At 41.3% G+C, this 18364-nt stretch overlaps 3 protein-coding genes across 4 annotated transcripts; 1 reads left to right on the top strand and 2 right to left on the bottom strand.

Moving 5' to 3' along the window:
* Nucleotides 1-1163: 1163 nt before the first annotated feature.
* Nucleotides 1164-7731, bottom strand: psmb5 (proteasome 20S subunit beta 5). Its single transcript, XM_061797907.1, has 3 exons — nucleotides 7467-7731; nucleotides 6005-6311; nucleotides 1164-1582 (listed from the first exon to the last, which is right to left on the bottom strand). The coding sequence occupies exons 1-3, from the start codon at nucleotides 7689-7691 to the stop codon at nucleotides 1299-1301; spliced, it is 816 nt and encodes a 271-aa protein (XP_061653891.1). The 5' UTR covers nucleotides 7692-7731; the 3' UTR covers nucleotides 1164-1298.
* Nucleotides 7732-9286: 1555 nt separating this feature from the next.
* prmt5 (protein arginine methyltransferase 5) lies at nucleotides 9287-16275 on the top strand. Its single transcript, XM_061798178.1, has 16 exons — nucleotides 9287-9419; nucleotides 9615-9733; nucleotides 11234-11319; nucleotides 11461-11595; nucleotides 11696-11811; nucleotides 11922-11971; nucleotides 12074-12237; nucleotides 12415-12576; nucleotides 13144-13221; nucleotides 13342-13400; nucleotides 14218-14340; nucleotides 14455-14630; nucleotides 15161-15364; nucleotides 15452-15562; nucleotides 15643-15707; nucleotides 15790-16275. The coding sequence occupies exons 1-16, from the start codon at nucleotides 9322-9324 to the stop codon at nucleotides 15940-15942; spliced, it is 1899 nt and encodes a 632-aa protein (XP_061654162.1). The 5' UTR covers nucleotides 9287-9321; the 3' UTR covers nucleotides 15943-16275.
* A 710-nt stretch (nucleotides 16276-16985) lies between these two features.
* LOC133488861 (coxsackievirus and adenovirus receptor homolog) lies at nucleotides 16986-18306 on the bottom strand. 2 transcript variants are annotated; one of them, XM_061797322.1, is made up of 2 exons: nucleotides 18151-18306; nucleotides 16986-17877 (listed from the first exon to the last, which is right to left on the bottom strand). In XM_061797322.1, the coding sequence occupies exon 2, from the start codon at nucleotides 17869-17871 to the stop codon at nucleotides 17281-17283; it is 591 nt and encodes a 196-aa protein (XP_061653306.1). In that variant the 5' UTR covers nucleotides 17872-17877; nucleotides 18151-18306; the 3' UTR covers nucleotides 16986-17280. The 2 variants fall into 2 exon arrangements, with proteins under 2 accessions (XP_061653306.1, XP_061653307.1); XM_061797323.1 differs by having other exon boundaries at nucleotides 18145-18306.
* Nucleotides 18307-18364: the final 58 nt, after the last annotated feature.

The raw sequence follows: 18364 nt of genomic DNA on the forward strand, positions 1-18364 counted from the left end.
CTCAGTTAAGTGCCCTGATAGGAATTCTGTCGTGAATTGCCGCTATATAATAAAAATCGACTTGACTTTTCCATCCATCCTTCCATTTTCCGTACCGCTTATCTTTCTAGGGTTGCGGGCGTGCTGGCGCCTATCTCAGCTAACTTTGAACGACAGGCGGGGTACACCTCGAACTGGTCACCAGCCAATTCCAGGACTTGACTTTTCTTCCGACAAAAACATAAATACTTTGCTTTCTGTTAGGTCACTTTTATGAGGATGTACTGTAGTTTACAGCCTTGTCAATTTGTTCCTTCGGGAAACCGACATTACAGGAAAGTTTTCTGCCTCCATATCTGAGCTGTAGCTACATTGGTCCCTATTTTACCTCATCTCCACCCACATGCAGTTACTGTAGTACTGGTTACTGCTTCACCATTCTCCCACTGATGAGCCCCTCATTTTATCGAAAGCCCGTTCTCATCCCATCTGCTAACTGGTCACCTGTGAAACTAGTTTTTAATCATGGTTTGGTTTTATCTCACACAGTTAATTTCTAAGCATAAAAACCACTCAAGAGGCACACACTTTCATCTCAGGTCATTATTTTGTAAAACATATTGGCAGGGTGGCACAGTTGTGTCTTCTGCGTGTGGAATTTAAGTATACATTCCAATTAAAATGTGTATTTGGGCAACAAGAGCGGAGGAGATGAATATTATCATTAAGGGGGGGGGGGGGTACTGTAACAACTGAGGGGGCACAATTAAGCAGGCTGGTGGTACGCAATTTAGACGTCTGCTAATAAATGCAGACCATAAAGCAGGGACAGAGAATGCTTTGGTGTACCTCCTTTGCCTCATGGCCACAGATGACTGCAGACACAAACAGAAAACACGATACATTTATGTGAACTTGTTAAGTTTACTTTCTCAGAGTGAGACTCAATATCAAGTGGCCAAAAGTTAACCAGTTGTTGAGCAAAATTGCTATATCACACTAAAATCAATAATGTTTAGTTTCCAAGCGGATGTTCCACATTAAATGTATACTTCACCAAAATATGTCGGTCATCTGCCCTTTTCAAACCCTCAGCTTTGATGGAACTCGACTTGTGAGAAAAGAACAGGCTTGGAGCTAATAAGTCAATTTATGGTTTTAATATGAAAAAAGACAGCAAGCAGTAAATGTTTTTTTTTTTTATTAGTAGTAGTAATATCAACCTAACAGACATTTCAGAAGTACTTCAATTTTGGATCCAGAAATAAATGCATCTCACAACACCACAGTCCCCATCCTGAACATTTAACTTTAAAAAATTATGCCTGCTCCTTGTATCTTTGGTGCAGCTCAAGCACATCTTCCTTGGAGACCATGGTCCAGCCTTCGCTATGGACATGGTACAGGTTGACCTGCCCTCCACTGTAGGCGTCGCGGTATGTTGCCTGGTAGATAGCGCGGCGACCTAGATCACAGGCCTCCTCCACGGTCAGATCCTGCCGAAGACCGCTGTCCATCACACCGTAGGCGTACAAGGATCCAGAGCCCACTGCAAAGAGGTCGCCAGAAACTCTGTTCCCATTTGAGTTAACGTTGTAGAGCCCTGAGGAGAAAGCAGGCTGTTCAAAAAGGTGGAAGTGCTAAAAAGAAACACTGTAAGGGAAGCTCCGCAAACCATCTACAGTACTAGCTCAAGTGTTAAATTGTTGCGCTTTCACACAGATTTATAAGAGCGCACACTGCATCCTACAGCGCTAATATGAGCAGCTGCAACCTTTACAAGTGAAGACGGGCTGGCAGATAGAACAGCTGCATCTACTTCAAAAACGAAGCCGACCACAAAACCTGCTGACGATGCGCGGGCCACATCATTTTCCGCCCAGGGGCCCTGCTCAGGGCTTTATTGATCCCCACGAACCTGCCAAAAATTAACTATCGACCTGCAACTCAAGCTGCATTGTTAGCTGCACTTTACACCTCTGTGGAGGACAAACGGTGTGGAATTTAAGCATATCCAGTGGACATGTGACTTTTGTAGCTTTTATATTTACTAAATACAGTGCCAGTATTGGCCCAGAGAGGAACTTTGGTACTGCATGCGGAAGTCTGGAGCGGCAGAGAAGTATGTTAGAATAATACAGGACATGTACGAGGGCAGCAGAACAGCGGTGAGGTGTGCTGTAGTTGTGACAGAGGAATTTAAGGTGGAGGTGCGACTGCATCAGGGATCAGCCCTAAGCCCCTTCCTGTTCGCAGTGGTGATGGATAGGCTGACAGATGAGATTAGACTGGAATCCCCGTGGACCATGATGTTTGCAGAGGACTGTGATCTGCAGTGAAAGCAGGGAGCAGGTGGAGGAACAGTTAGAAAGATGGAGGCATGCAGTGGAAAGCAGAGGAATGAAGATTAGCCCAAGTAAAACAGAATATATGTGCATGAATGAGAGGGGTGGTGGGGGAAGAGTGAGGCTACAGGGAGAAGCAAGGGTGGAGGACTTTAGATACTTGGGGGGCGTACTTTAAGACGTTTATTGACACCCCAGTTTATTGTAAAACTAAAAATTTGCTTCGGAAGTAACGGGAGGGATTTACCTTTAAATAAATATTCACACACAAACACCCTAGTAACACATACAGACGAGTAATATAACAATACACACAGGCATATATTGCTCCTAATCTATGAAAAATTAGTTGAAAAATTGCCTGCCTCCGGATGCCTGGATGTGCGTGTTGCGCTTCTCTATGTGGTGTGAAAAAAGCAGAGTGAACTGAATTTTCCCTTGAGGGATTAACTAGTGCAATCAAAAAAATGTCTATATCTAGTGGCTTGCAAGTATTCATACACCTTGAACTTTTCACATTTTGTCACTATACAACCGCAAATGTTATTGTATTTTGGGGGGATATCATCTGATAGACTGGCACATGATTGTGGCATGGAAAGAAAATTTAATTATGGTTTTCAAAAGTATTAAGTATAAAAGTATTCCTCTCCCTTACGCTGACTAAAAATTTTAAAAATGTATTCAGTGCAATCCTTCTGAAGTTACCTAATTAGTAAATAGAGTCCACTTTTTTGGGTAATCTAATGATCGTTAGTATAAATACAGCTGTTCTGTGAAGCCCTCAGGTTTAGTAGAACATTAGTGAAATAACAGAACACTAAAAATGTAACTCATGGAAGAACGGCAAGAAGTATGTTATTGTTGAAAAAACATTACAGGTGTCCGGTTTGCAGTTTCCCAAAAGCAATGTCGGGGGACAAAGCAAATGTGTGGAAGAACCTGCGCTGATAAATAAGACCAACATTGAGGTTGTTTGCCTGAATGCTAAGGACACTACGTGTGGTGGAAAACAAATACTGCACATGACCCTGAACACAACATCCCCCACTGTAAAATAGTTGTGGCGATGCTATTCTTCAGCCATGACAGGGAAGCTGATCCGAGAAGATGGATCGAGCCAAATATCGGTCTGACACTCACCTTCGGGACAACGACTCTGAACATACGGCCACAGCTAAAATGGAAGGGTTAATAACAATACAGAAGCATAATCGTGTGTTAGAACGGCCAGGTAAATTCCAGACTTAAATCCTAACAAGAATCTGTGGCAAATTGAACATTGCCGTTCACAGGCGCTCTCCATCCAATCAGATTGAGCTTCAGCTATTTTCTCTCTCACTCATTCTCTCATTGAGCAGACAAACGCAGCCAAGAGGAGTTGCGTTCCCTACGTCCCATTGCTGGACATGTTCGTCGTCTTAAGAAGGCAGACTAAAACAATGCCTCTGCTGTTTCCAACCAAGTAGTGCAGCCAAATTCTTAACCATCATTTAATGGATTATTGTTCTCACTGGTATATGCTAGGCCCAATAACAGAGTAATGTTAAAAGAAGTTACTCTCACCAAATGCCAGCTCACCCACAACACTGCAGATGGTAAAAAGAGCTTATAAAAGAGCCATGTGTTTCATGACACTCTCCCAAGCAAAAACGTGTGAGATTTTTACTCAGCCAAATATTCACTGGTGCCGCTAAAAAACTTGAAACAAAACACCCCCAGATTGCACATTCACTGCTAAACTAGTGACAGATCATTAGATATATGGAGGGCCACTTGCTTTTCTAGGGGGTTTAAAAAAAAAAAAAAAAAAAAAAAAAAAAAAAAACACCATTCATTTCAGATGACAAATTGCAGCTTCTTCAGCCTGTCGCTAGCTTGCCTTGATAATCATCCACTGCCTATGCAGAGGATAAAACTGCCACTCTGACACCTGCCTGTCCCAATTGAAAACTGTTAGGGACTGGTTACAAACAATGGTGCAGGCGGACCGTTAGAATGGGAGCTTCTTGTGTTGAGCACCACACAGCAGAGGATGAGGAAGCCCAAGAATAGAATCAGAGTACCAAAAAATTAATAAATAAATCAATAAAAATAGCACTTCCCACATTCATTCCCTTCCAAACACGCCTGTGGTCTTCATCATGGTAATCATAAGGACGGTAACCGTACTGATACCAGAAATACACATGGAAGCATTTATGTTCGCATGTGCACAATCAAAAGCAAAGTCACTCCCCTTCCCTTTAGCAGTGTGGTTTGGATTATAGTCAGCGCACAAGCTTCCCACTTAATTATGGGTGAGTTCATTTACCTGACCCTTCAATCACTGACATTGAAAAGCTCCCACGGCAATTGGACATACACAAGGATCATTTATCTCTCAGTTGATTGCCTGGGATTTAACACATGCCATTTACATTGGTTGACATACAAGCAAACAGTAACAGCACACAGTCACCTTTCCACACAGAACTGGCATCAATCTCCCTAAATAGCCAAGCGATATGCACAACAGTTGTATAAGGAGGTCGGAGACCCAACATCCATCCTGGCTCTCTTCCTGGCCAGCATGACCATGACCCAGCCATATCGATTTGCCATCATGGTGTCACTGTAGCTGACAATTTAGGTACACCATCAGTGATGTACAGCCTCACCCAGGCATTAAGAAGTGGCAGCATTTACCACTTAAAAGGAGAAAAAGGAAAGAACAGAGGTTGCAGTGCCATCTAATGGACATTTCTGGCAACTACAAGTGCTTTTTCTATGGCATATGGGAGGAAACCGGAGTGTGAAACCAGAACAGCGACGCAGACGCTCTAACCAGTCGTCCACCGTGCCGCCCTTTGTAGAACAACATGTTATTTAAAATCATTATTTAGAGTTGCCTGTTATAAAGCTCAATTGATGTTGCATTTAACTGCAGTACTGTGGAATTTCCCTATATGACTGCCCCTGACGACATTCAATTCGTAATTCAAACAGTTTTGATGGAAAATATGCCTCTACACTCTACCGACGTACAAAACTTCCTAGATCAAATCTCCTCTTCAAACACTATTTTAAAGAGCCGAGAGGACTAACTTTCCATGTTTTTTTTTCTTTTTTTCTTATTCGCCACACATCCACATCAAAAGAACAACCCGAAAAGACAGGGTGAAGAATCTACGAAAAGAATATACAATGGGAGTCACAATTTCAAATAGAAGATTAACCATAGTTGTTCAAATAAAAGTTGTTGTGTGTTTTGTGTTCCGTATAAGTAAAAAGGTTTATTGGTGGCAAGAGTTTCACCGTGGAATGCATTACCACCATTTCCCATGGGAAATATTTATTTTAAATTTGAATAAAAGCAGAGGACGATGTTCAACCTCAGAGGTTCCATTGTACAAAATTATCAATATTAATGCTTGTTAGACTAATAGTCCTCTAAAACACATCATGACACCAGTAACATGTAAATATGGTCAATTAGAGACATAACTTCACCCAGCTCATCTCATATGCAATAACAAATGAAATTATATAAGTCTAAAAATCATGCTGCTGTATAAACAATTTGTAGTACATCCCACCAGTGTAGAGAGTTTGAATTTGAAAAGTCTCTACTATGGCACAATAAGCAAAGTCAGTATCAACTGCAGGTCGAGAGCTAATGTACTGCAAGATGGATTTACCTGGACCCCTCTTGTCCCAGCCGCAGACCATGGTTGCCATACTGAGGCCCATTCCCTTGTACTGGTACACCATGTTGGCAAGTAACTTGGAGGCCGCGGCCACAGAGATGCGCTCTTTGTTGCGGAGCTCATAGATGCGGCACTGGCGGGCCAGCATACGCTCCCAGAAGCTACAGTCTGCCGCTCCACCAGCCATGGTGCCCAGCAAGTAGGGATTAATCTCAATCACCTTCTTGACCGTCTGTGAGGCGATGTAGGATCCTGCTGTGGCCCGAGAGTCCACCGCAACAATGACACCATGCTGGAACTGAGATGACAACAGCAGACGAAGACCATTTTACTGGCACAGATTTGAGGCGGCCGAGAGAGCATTAACAAGACGACAAAAATTAAATAAAAACAGAGCTTCTTACTATCACCAGGAATTTTAACTACTTTATTTATTTGATTTTATGTTTTCCAAACTCCCCTGTTGCACACCAAAACTGTTCCAGCACAAAATGCATATCCAGATCCACCTTTCTGCATGGCCATGCAGCTGAACAGGGCAGGTTAAAAAAATAAAGAAATAAAAGATAAATAAATACATTTGAAGTACTTCATGTTACTGTGTTCCATGAACCAAGCCAAAATATTATGGCTGCTCTGAAGTTGTCAGAAAAGTGCACAAGTGGTGGATCACAGCAGTGTGTTTTGACAGGACAACAGGTTGGGTCAATGAAGGGGAAACTTCAGGGAACTTGAACTTAAGTGCAGAATACATTTGTAATGCCAGATAAATTGCACCCTCTTCTGCTTAAGACCCCTACAGTATGTCCACAAAATGAAATGTCTATTTTCAATTTACATGCACATCTCAATAAATTTGATATAGATCTCTGTAGTTCAATGTAAAAACTCATTACATAGACTCACTACAGAGTAAACTATTTTATTATTTTGATTATTTTAGCTTACAACTAACAAAATCCCACATTTTACCAACACCAAGAAATGTTAATGTTATATATGAAACAAAAAGATTCTAATATCTAAATGAGGTTATAATTGGCCTTCTGTAAAGTATTTTCTCGTGTTGAATGAATCGCAATCTGCATCATTTTTCATTTCCACTTTTGGTTGCTGTACAGTAATCTAATTTATTAAGATTCACCTATTTAGTTCCCCACTTGGCACATCGATTCCAACGTATTATGCAAATACGATCCAATGTTCTCTGCAAGATTCGGAGACGTCATGATGATGATGATGACGACGACGACGATGCTGCTAGAAGCGGTGATTACGCGTTAGCAGTCATGCTAGCATGCTACCGAAAGGTAGCGTCTGTTCTGCAATGTTCAGTCTGATTTACCAAATGAATCTATGGCGTGGTACCAAAAGAGACAAGTCTTGTTGTAGATATTGTTAGTTTTATAGAATTCGAAGGATTCCGAGTCACCTAGTGGGGTCGAGAACTTACTTTGAATGCTAAGGTAGTGGTTCCATGCAGAAACTCTATCTTCCTGTCGACGTCCTCCTCGCCTCCAGCACACAGTGGATTTTTGATGGCAAACCGAATGTTGTCTCCCGATGTGGCTTCGAGCCCCAGACCACTCAGTCCGCGTCCACAATCGAAAGCAGACGCCCGACGACTGCCAAAAGAAAAACCAGCACAATCAGCACTCAACACACTAGCAAGAGCCATCTTTGAAACTGCGCGATGAGCAAGCAACTTCCGCACTTTCTTATTTGGACAATTTGGTGACATAATGAACTCCCATAGCGCCCCCTTTAGTTGTGCATGTGTAAAAATAAAAATAAAATAAAGATCAATACATTTTAAAAAATTGAAAAAAATCACCCAACACCAAGCAAAACCAGAAGGGTCATGGGTAATATTTGATTTTTAAAACGGAATGATGGTCTAGGGCATTCTTAGAAGATGTTTAAAAAGAATAGTAAAAATGTATGCAAAATAGTTAGTAGTAACAATGAAATACTATAGTATATTTACTATTAAATTGTGTAATCTAATAAATTAACTAACAATTGGATAAAGTGACAATAATAATAAAAAACAACTTTTGAAAATGTTTAATGTAAATGTAAATGTGTTTGTTTTTAAAATATCTCCATCCATCCATCCATTTTCTACCGCTTATCCGAGGTCGGGTCACGGGGTCAGTAGCTTTCCAGTCTCCATTCCAAGGTCGTAAAACAGTTGATCCATTCACAGGATGTAGTTTTAGCCTTCAAAGTTACAGAAAACCCACTCGTGATGCACAGTGGTGTCCCTTGAAGCTACAAATGCATCTTCCAAAGCCGTACGCCAAGAAGAAATAGATGTATTCCTTGTTCAAAAATGTCTTTCTAGACAGGCAGAAAAAAAATTGTCCTCGGACAAAGATTTAATTGAATCCAGTAAAATTGGAAACATTCATAAACTTGCAAATCCCAGACTGCTTTTTTTTCAGGGAGAAGCTGTCATCTGTTATCTTGGTCAACTAATCTCACGCTGTCTTTTTGCAACTCAACTAGCAAACTTAGTCTCAGCTCTTTTATAGCGCTTCCAAATGACAGCTTGCAGAAAATACTCATACAAGATGGCCATTTCTTTGTTGACAAGAGTAATTCGATCTGGCTTGAAGTGAAAGTGATATGGAGCGAAGCCTGTTTCTGCAAACCTTTTCACATTTGTTTGCATCACTTTCTGTTTGCGAATGCGTTGACTAAAATGGGGACTTGTAAAATATAGTCTGGGTGTTGGGGAAATAAAATTTTAAAAGATGGTGATAACGCAGTCTGCAAAAAAAAAATTTAAAAACTAATAATGTAAATGATGTAAATAGAGAGCGAGGTAAAGCCAGCCGAGGTTGAGATCTTGACTGACCAATTTATTAAAATCTTGGAGATTTATTAAGCCCCAAAAATCAACCAACATCAATGGCGCAACAGATTCAGAGAAGCAAGATATTCCTCGATATGCAAAGTTATCAAAAAAGTACAAAAGTAAAAATTAAAGTTCAAAATTATTGTTTACTGTTTACTTTTGTGCTTCAATGCGTTTTGGTATTTTACTAAAGTATTTTTTTACACGCACAGCTGAGTTATTTTGTCCCCTCTGACCAAGTACGAATTTGAGAACAAACCAATATTATATGCTGCCGTAATGCACGATATGTGAAACTGCCATACATTCGACGCCATTTTGACTCCTCCTTTCCTCGACTCACTAGCGTATCACGTCGCTCGTCGATCCAAAATGGCGTCGATTTTCTCCACACCGGGTCCAACGAGGTGGTCCAAGACATAGTTCGTACTCTGCATGCCAAGTCATGGCGTCCGTCAGCACAGGGAGCAGGGTGTCCTGCGGGAGAGATTTGAATTGTGTGCCAGAAGTAGCCGAGACATTAACAGCGGTCGCCAAACTTGGGTAAGAAGAGTGCTGCGTACTGTTGAACCTGGAAATGTAACGAATACTTGTCAACGACGGATGCCTGCTAAGCTAGCCGGCGAGTTACCAGCGCGTGCTCCCATCCCGGTGTTGCTTGACGTTGATGAAAACGTCTCGTTGGTAGCCGAAGCTGATATATTTGTTGAAAATGATGTGTTTGTCTCTGCTGCACAGGTTTGACTTCGTGTGCATGCCCCTGTTCCACCCAAGGTTCAGGAGGGAATTTGAGTTGGGACCCGCTAAATCTCGACCCGGTGCCCAGACGAGGTCTGACCTGCTGCTGTGTGGAAGAGGTTAGAACGCATTGTCGTGCAAGTCGACCGCGGTTTAGTCAATAAATGTGCACTGCTGTGGAAAAGAAGAAAGCCGTACATGATGAGCATTTTTTAATTCTTTCTTTTCTTTAATTCACAGGTGTCAAATTCAAAGCCTGTGGGCTAGATTAGGCCCTCCATGTCATTTTACGCGGTCTGCAAAAGCTTGCCATATTTTCTTTTTTTTTTTCTAAGCTAGCCATTGAAATGATGATCACCAAAAGCATGGCCAACTATGTAATATGAAGGTGCAATTATTAGGATTCCCACACAGAACATATTTGGTAAGGGCGAAGAAGCGTAACTGCCTACAGTGCCCAGTGCTCAAGCCTAACGCCGAGTCCGTAAACAAACACGGTGCAGCTCAGCTTCTGGCTAGCAGATGTCATGGCTAGCCATACATTAAAAAAAAAAAAAAAAACTTACATGGAAAAAAGCCAGCTTCCAGCGGCCTTAAAGGGGAACTAAACCTAAGATGTCAGAACCATCTGTTGTATTTTAAGTGTAGTGGTTCCATGCTTAAATCTACGTAATAGGCACAAGCTAGGCTTGGCAGATGTCACTCTGGCCCCTGAGCTGGCAGCTCAGCGTTCTCGTCTCCCAATACAAGACACAGTGGCGGTGTGAGATCGATTCCCGGTGGCGTGCGGAAAAGTGTCACTGGTCACATTTATTCACAAAAATCTAAAACATTGCATCTACTCGCCACCATGTTTACATCTTTTCACTCTCGCGAGTGTGCAAATTCACAAGAATGTGACGTGTATCAGCCTTTCCTGGTAAATATTGCGTAACGACGAGCTAAACATCGGTCAGATCCACTTTTCTAGCCAGCAAGTGTCGGGCGTGCGACTGGGCTGCCTCGCAACGGCTCTTCATGAGCGATTCAAGTTGGTATCCTACCTTTTTATATTGCGTATAGTACCCCATTAAATAGCTGCTCTCCTTCAGATGGAGCAAGCGCACTAACAAATGCTATTATTAGCGTTTATATAGCATAATTCCTACTGTTCAAAGTGTTGACGTTATGCATCGTTCATTTCCTATAAAGACAGCAACAGACAACTATTGATGTCGCACTTTCCTGCAAAAGAAAATATTTACGCTGTTGGTATTTCAGTTGAAATGTCATTGAATCCATTCCTGCTTTCACAAAGCATAAGCGGTTTGTTTTGCATTTTGTTCGCTCACCGCACCCAATGTGAACCAAACCGTGACGTGACTTTAAAACAAACCAAGGTACATATCGTAACCATTTTTGCCGTACCATTACGCCCCACGCGATTATACTGTATATTTATGTGGTTTCACAGTTATAACCAGCTCCCTGAGGACAACCATAACTACGATATGTGCCGCAATGAAAACGTTTCACACCCCGACCATAAATGAAAGCAAGCTCTTCAAACTGGAAACCACTTGTTGATGTTTGATTATTCTGTATCTTTTTTTTTTTTTTGTTTTGTTTTGTTTTTTTAGATTGGAACACTCTTATTGTTGGGAAGCATTCGCCATGGATTGATACAGATTCAGAAATTGAGGCAGTACGCAGAAGCTCCGAAGCTGTAAGTTAGGATGAACTGGCACATGATGTTGATGCTGGAAACAGTCCTTTCATTTATACCTTCCCATGTTTCCCCTTCTGTGTCTTTACCGCTTCCTTCTAACTCCTTCTATCTCCATCATTATTTTGTGGTTCTCTCCAGGCTCTGGCACAGGAGTTGCATTTCTCAGCGTACTTGGGTCTGCCTGTCTTCATGATCACTTTGAATGGACCTCATAAGGCCAATCTTGCACGTGTGCTGCTTAACCATATCCAGTCTGGGCACCACACAACAAATGTAAGACAGTAGACTTCTTGGACAATGAGAGAAATGAAAGAAGCAAGATTTACTACATAGATGATTCACTTAACGCCGGGTGTCCACTTTCTGTGATTAGTTCTGGCTTCGAGTCCCACTGATTGCTCCAGAAGACATGCGGGAAGACCTGATTGAGAATGAGCCAGTCACATATGTTAACGATGATACCACTGTAGATGAAAAAACCTGGATCTGGTCCGTTTAAAGCCACTACACTTCATCAATCTGCTGTTTTCTATTTTAATTTATTATTCACTTTACTATTGGCTCCTCGTAAAATCTTCTCCCCTTGCCTTTACATTTAGGTGGCACTCATTGAGGACACTTTGTGATTACAACAAGAGGGTCTGTCTTGGTAAGAACACCATGCGATAATTCTACTACTTTGAGCTATGTTAGTTTGTTCAGATGGGAAAATAAACTTGTAATCAACACTTCCTGTTTTGTATCTACGAAGCCATTGAAATTGGAGCAGACATGCCTTCAGAAACTGTGATCGATAAGTGGCTTGGGGAACCGATCAAAGCAGCCATACTTCCCACCAGCATCTTCCTAACCAATAAGAAGGGCTTTCCTGTTTTGTCTAAAGCGCACCAGCGAATAATTGTCCGACTTTTCAAGGTAGGAAAAAGTTAGTTGATGAATACAAGAAATGGAATTTGTCAACAGAGCGGCTGTATAAACACCAGCTTATGGTTCAGTTTTGAAGCGTGGCATCCCAGAGCAAAACAAAGTTCTGTTGTTCTATTTATTAGGCTTCTCAAGTGTTGTGTTAATAAAAAGTGTGTTCTTTCACAGTTGGAGGCACAATTCATCTTTACAGGTACAAGTCGCCACACCGAGAAGGACTTTCGTTCATACCTGCAGTACCTGGAATACCTCAGTCAGAACCGGCCAGCACCCAATTCCTATGAGCTCTTTGCTAAGGGTTATGAAGACTATCTACAGTCTCCACTTCAGGCACAGAAATGTTTCCTACACATTCTAAAATACTTTTTTACATATATAATGTACTAAAAATTGATTTACTTTACTCTGCATTTTTTTTTAAGTTCTGTATACAGATGACATTGTTTTTAAAACATTTCTCATCTCATGTGGTGTCAGTACGACGTTGACGTACCAAATGCTGGACCCCCAGTTTTATCCAAAAGCGTATATTTGGCTTAAGAATGTGAATTAATAGAGTAGTTCTTCTGCTGCCATCCGCTGGCTACAGCTACTGAACTCTTCACTGGAAAAGTGTGATTCAGATGATTATTTTGAACTGCACACCTGTCCACAGTCCTGCGTTCCAGCATTCATAACTGAATGTGACAGGCATACTTGGAATTGCGCACGTCCTCCTGTATAAAAGATACCCCTGTCTCTGTTCAGTCTGGAATGTAAATGCAGGCATTTCCAAAATGTCAACTTGGAGAACTATTTTTATCCAAAATGCTGATGTCATGTAAACAAGTGACCAAAACAACCCAGTTTTCTGGTGCAAACTTGTCCTTAGGTCATGTATTTTTCTCTTTCATTTAGCCTCTCATGGATAACCTGGAGTCGCAGACATATGAAGTGTTTGAGAAGGATCCTATTAAATATTCACAGTACCAACAGGTAAGACCCACATTGCTAAGTGATGCCACTAGAACCACGCCCTTGGCATTTTTGTTCGTTTGTGCAGTATAACCTCAAAGTGGAAGTTTCTTATCTGACTCTTTATTGTTTTGTCTACAGGCTGTGTATAAATGCCTTCTCGACCGAGTCCCAGAGGAACAGAAAGACACCAATGTACAGTGAGTACCATCACTAATGTCAAGTACTTGATTCAAGTCAAGTGCTTTGTTCTCCAAATTCAAACACTCTTTACTGGAGAGCTGTCAAACTCAATTCCTTTTCCCGAGTCAAATTATAGCCGTCAAAAAACCTTTAAGTCTAAGTAACATTTTAACACTCTTAACTGCCATACACTTGTAAAGCTAGCCACTGTGTTGTGATTGTGTTAAAACTACTCTTAACTTTAATGATTAAAAGGACATAAGTTACAGTTTGGCATTTGCAAATTTACCGATTCAGTAAATTGTTTTCTGTACAGTATGTATCATCTTTACTGTATTACAGCATCTCTTTAACTGAGACAACTAACAGTTACTGTCGGCCATAATCCCGCCAAAAAAACAAAACTCCAACTAGTCGTTCACTTAACCAAACATCTGTTCAACCAAACTCCCAATGGTAGGCAGAAGGTTGTGTGTCTAGTACCATCTACACATACTCGCTCATCCAATCACAAATCTTAACTGCATCTGTGCTAGATTTGTGATTGACAGTCAACAGGAGAGGATAAATAGGTGATAGTTTTGCCAAACTAGTGAAATGTTACCTTGAAATGTTAAAGCGGTACAGAAAATGGGTGGATGGATAGTTGATTTCATACAAGATCTCAATCTCCAAGGCTTGTGTGAGTCCCAAAGGCATTTTCCCCTTAACCTTTGATTACATTTCAAATTGTATGTAGAATTTTGAGGTACCAATGCATATTCTCCTAAAATGTTTAACATGTCATGACAATGTTAGAGGATTGGGTAAATTTGTTGTAACTCCTTCTCCCAGAGTGTTGATGGTGTTGGGGGCAGGCAGGGGTCCCCTGGTCAATGCATCTCTGCGTGCTGCCAAACAAGCAGACCGGAAGCTGAAGGTGTACGCTGTGGAAAAAAATCCCAACGCTGTCATCACGTGAGTGGGCTCTACAAAGACATGCTCGTGAACTTTCTAATCATACCGAAACGAATATATTTGTTATGCAGACCCATCAACCTGTTTATATTATTATCCTCTTACTTTCCACAGGCTAGAAAACTGGCGCTTTGAGGAGTGGGGCGATCAGGTGACAGTGGTGTCATCTGACATGCGAGATTGGACCTCGCCTGAGAAGGCTGACATGATTGTCAGCGAACTGCTTGGATCATTTGGTGATAATGAGCTTTCACCAGAGTGCTTAGATGGAGCGCAGCACTTTCTCAAAGGTGTCCCATCTGTTTCCTCTTGACTTGCCCAGTTTAATGCAGCATACACTCACCTGCCACAACCTTAGATACACATGCACTTTGAGATTCAACTCATATGGTGTATCAGAATCTTCTTTATATCAATCCTCCGTTTTGAGTGACTCTGCCAAGAGGTATTCATTTACCAATGTGGTTATAATGATATTTTGCAGTCATGTCGACCTGCACTACATTACAGTTGGGTGGTGTTAGAGGGGAATTCTTTTCCCTCGTCTCCTGTAGCTGAAAAAGGATAACCATAATATTATATGTAACAACTCTTGGAATGATGCATTGCAGTTCTGGACCGCAACAGTAAACATTTTTGAATATTACCATCTCACAGTATGAAAACTGAGTCCTTTGTAGGCAGGTTGCTGTTTTTTGGGGTATTTTGGTTTGCTATGAGAAAAGAAAAAAAAAAAAAGCTCTTGTGTGTTTTCTTCCCAATGTAGTTGCATCTGATATCAGCTTCTTTTGCTTCCTCTTCTTGCATTTCATTATGCCAGATGATGGTGTGAGCATTCCCTGTTCCTACACCTCCTTCCTGGCACCGCTCTCCTCCTCCAAGCTGTATAACGAAGTCCGAGGCTGCCGGGAACGCGACAAGGATCCTGAGTGCCATTTTGAAATGCCCTATGTAGTACGCCTCCACAACTTCCACCAGCTGGCTGAACCCAAACCATGCTTCACCTTCACACATCCCACAAAAGGTAGACAAACACGAACAACACGTTTTGCACCAATTCAAGTAAGATAATTTAATTTTGGGCAGTGACCTTCTTTACTCTCCCGTCTAGATATGAACAATAATCGTTACCAGTGCCTCAAATTCTCAGTGGGTTGTAACTCTGTACTCCATGGCTTTGCTGGGTACTTTGAGACCACACTCTACAAAGATGTAACACTCAGTAAGTATGTTTTCAAAAGTGACATTTCTGTGTTATGGTGAAATCATACTACAAATCGTTATTCGCTGTGTGCTTAATAGGTATAAAACCCGATACGCATTCGCCTGGAATGTTTTCTTGGTTCCCCATTCTCTTCCCCCTCAAAGTAAGTTATGTTTTGTTACAGTTGGAGTAATAAATGCATAGACATTGTCAACAAAAATGAATCCTTGCTATCCCTCGAACAGCAACCCATCTCCATTATGCGCGATGATGATGTCACGGTCCGATTCTGGCGCTGCAACAACGGGAAGAAAGTGTGGTATGAATGGGCTGTGACCGAGCCAGCGTGTTCTGCCATTCACAACCCTGCGGGACGCTCCTACACGATCGGCCTGTAAACGTGACGCATAATATTGTCCGCACGTTCCTACGTGTCTTTGAAGTAATAGTTGTGGCAATGGTGTGTGCTTCCTTGTCTATTCAGTTACACTCGTCAGATTATCCTAACACAATGTAAAAAAACATGTTAAGTATCCTTGTTTTTGTTCATTTTTGTACAGCTACCAAGCACCACATACAAACATTAAATCCAGCACAAAGTATGCCTTATTGAAGACATTCCATAAAAATATGGATGAAACAGCTGACAGCAATGGCACTGAGATTACATGCTATGTTCGAACCCATTGTTTTGTATGTTTAAACCATGTCAATAAAGACACTGTAATGTTTTTTTTTCCAATGTCAAATGCTTGTGAATATTTTTTTCCACTCGTTTATGACAGCAAGGAGTAACTAGTAAAGTACTTGTCTAAAAGCTGCACCCCTCATATGGTTGTAAAATTGTGTGTGTGACCAGCAAAGGCACATTTTGCTGGTTTGGGCTTGCATCAGTGTAAAACTTGTACGAATGAACCACTATAATTTTATAATTCAGTGTAATTCGTATTGTATTTACATTGAAATATCCTGAAATTTGACTGGCTACTGGCTAGTAATTGACGATCCCCCTAAAAAGGTTTGTAATTACCTATTAATGCCACAAGATGGCGGCAAATCAAAACAAGGACAACTTTTCTATTATACAGGTAGTTCTGGAAGTTCCATGTCAATTCCAACCCGGGTCTCTGATGCAAGGCAGGGTTAGAGGGGTTCCAAATTCTCCATCTTCTTCCTCTTCCTGGAGATTCTTACCTGGAGCAGATTAAGAATCAAGTTGTGCAGCCAGCATATTTTTCGTATTGGGAAATTGAATCAGAATTAGAATCATCTTCATTTGCCAAGTATGTCCAAAACACTGCTTTTTGGATAAATGTGATTACCCCATTGGTCTAAACCACACCTTGCTCCTTGGATTGAACTAGTTTAGTGTTGCTCTTACCGAGGAACAAATTCTTCTTAAAATTCTAAACAATTCATTCTTTATAAAGCAGCCTTTGAATTTTCAGGCCTTTATTTCAACATTTACAAGTGTATCAAGACTTCACAGTACAAAAGACAACTGACGTTTAGAATTGAAAATTAAGTTGAACATATTTAAAACGCGAATCAAAATGCTGTTGTGGTCAAAAATGAAATATAACATGAAACAATGTGAACATTCGAGAGAAGAGAAATGCAAATAATGTGAACATTCGAGAGAAGAGAAATGCAAATCAAAACACTGTTGGTGGTCAAATGCCAAATGCGGAAGTCGTCACATCTTTGTGCTGTCACACCAAAGAAGAGATCATCTATCATAAAACTATGTTGCTGGTTTCCAGGGATTTCTTTTTTCGGTAACAAGAGAAGGCGACAGCAATGGCGACAGTGCCGAGCACTGTGATAGTGACAAAGACTGCGATTGCAGCGACGGCTGTGGTCGTCAGCGAGAGCGGATTGTCGACGTCGGTTTGTTGGGACAGCGGATCCACGACCGTCAGGTCCATTTTCTGATGGTCCAGTTCAGGTAAGTTCTTCACAAAGCACCGGTAGGTCTCGGAGTCTGAGAGTCGAACATCTGAGATGATGATGGAAGCGTCTCCGTTTTGGGGATCGGGTGACGTGAAGTGGACCCTCCCCTCCAGAGGTTTGTACAGATCAGCATTCAAGCGGCCGTCAGTAAACCAAAGGATGGTTTTCTCATCTTCCTTCGCAGACACAACACTCCATATGATCTCAATGTACTGCGTGACGTCCAGGGCGAGAGTGTAGTGGCAGGCCAGCTTGACATTTGACCCCCTGGCGGCATAGTAGTGGCTCTTGCTCATGCTGATAATCAGAGCGCTCGCTGGACCAATGCAGCAAAGTGCTCCCAGGAGGACAAAAAAACAAAGGAGGCACCGCATCCTCGCCTTGGGTTGTGCACATTGGCAAATACAAACACAAACACAATGTCATCAATAATTATTATTTATTTATTTTTTTGCATTATTACAAGTATAAAAGTTATCAGCAATGTTTTCACTGTCAAATAAAAACATGTCATCAGCCACTTAATGGTCTTTTGCATTACAAGTGTAAAAATAATGGGAGTACTTTACACTATTTCAGCTCATGTGGTAACATGATACACAAACACAACACTATCAATTCTATTTGACGAAATCAAGTCAAGATACCTTTACCTGCTGAACTTTTCCAAATAAGGGAGGAAGACACACGCCGAATAGATCAACACTGTGTTCTTCACCGGCGCTTACGTGAAATCACAGTGAAATGCCATCAGTACTTTTATAGGAGGGAGGCGAACAAGGTATCAAAGAGATCAAAAGGATGATGACGTATATTCTGCGCTCTCAACCCCTTCTTTCATGCAACATATTTATTGTTTTATACATT

The sequence above is a fragment of the Phyllopteryx taeniolatus genome, chromosome 14 (assembly GCF_024500385.1).
Source record: "Phyllopteryx taeniolatus isolate TA_2022b chromosome 14, UOR_Ptae_1.2, whole genome shotgun sequence".
NCBI lineage: Eukaryota > Metazoa > Chordata > Actinopteri > Syngnathiformes > Syngnathidae > Phyllopteryx > Phyllopteryx taeniolatus.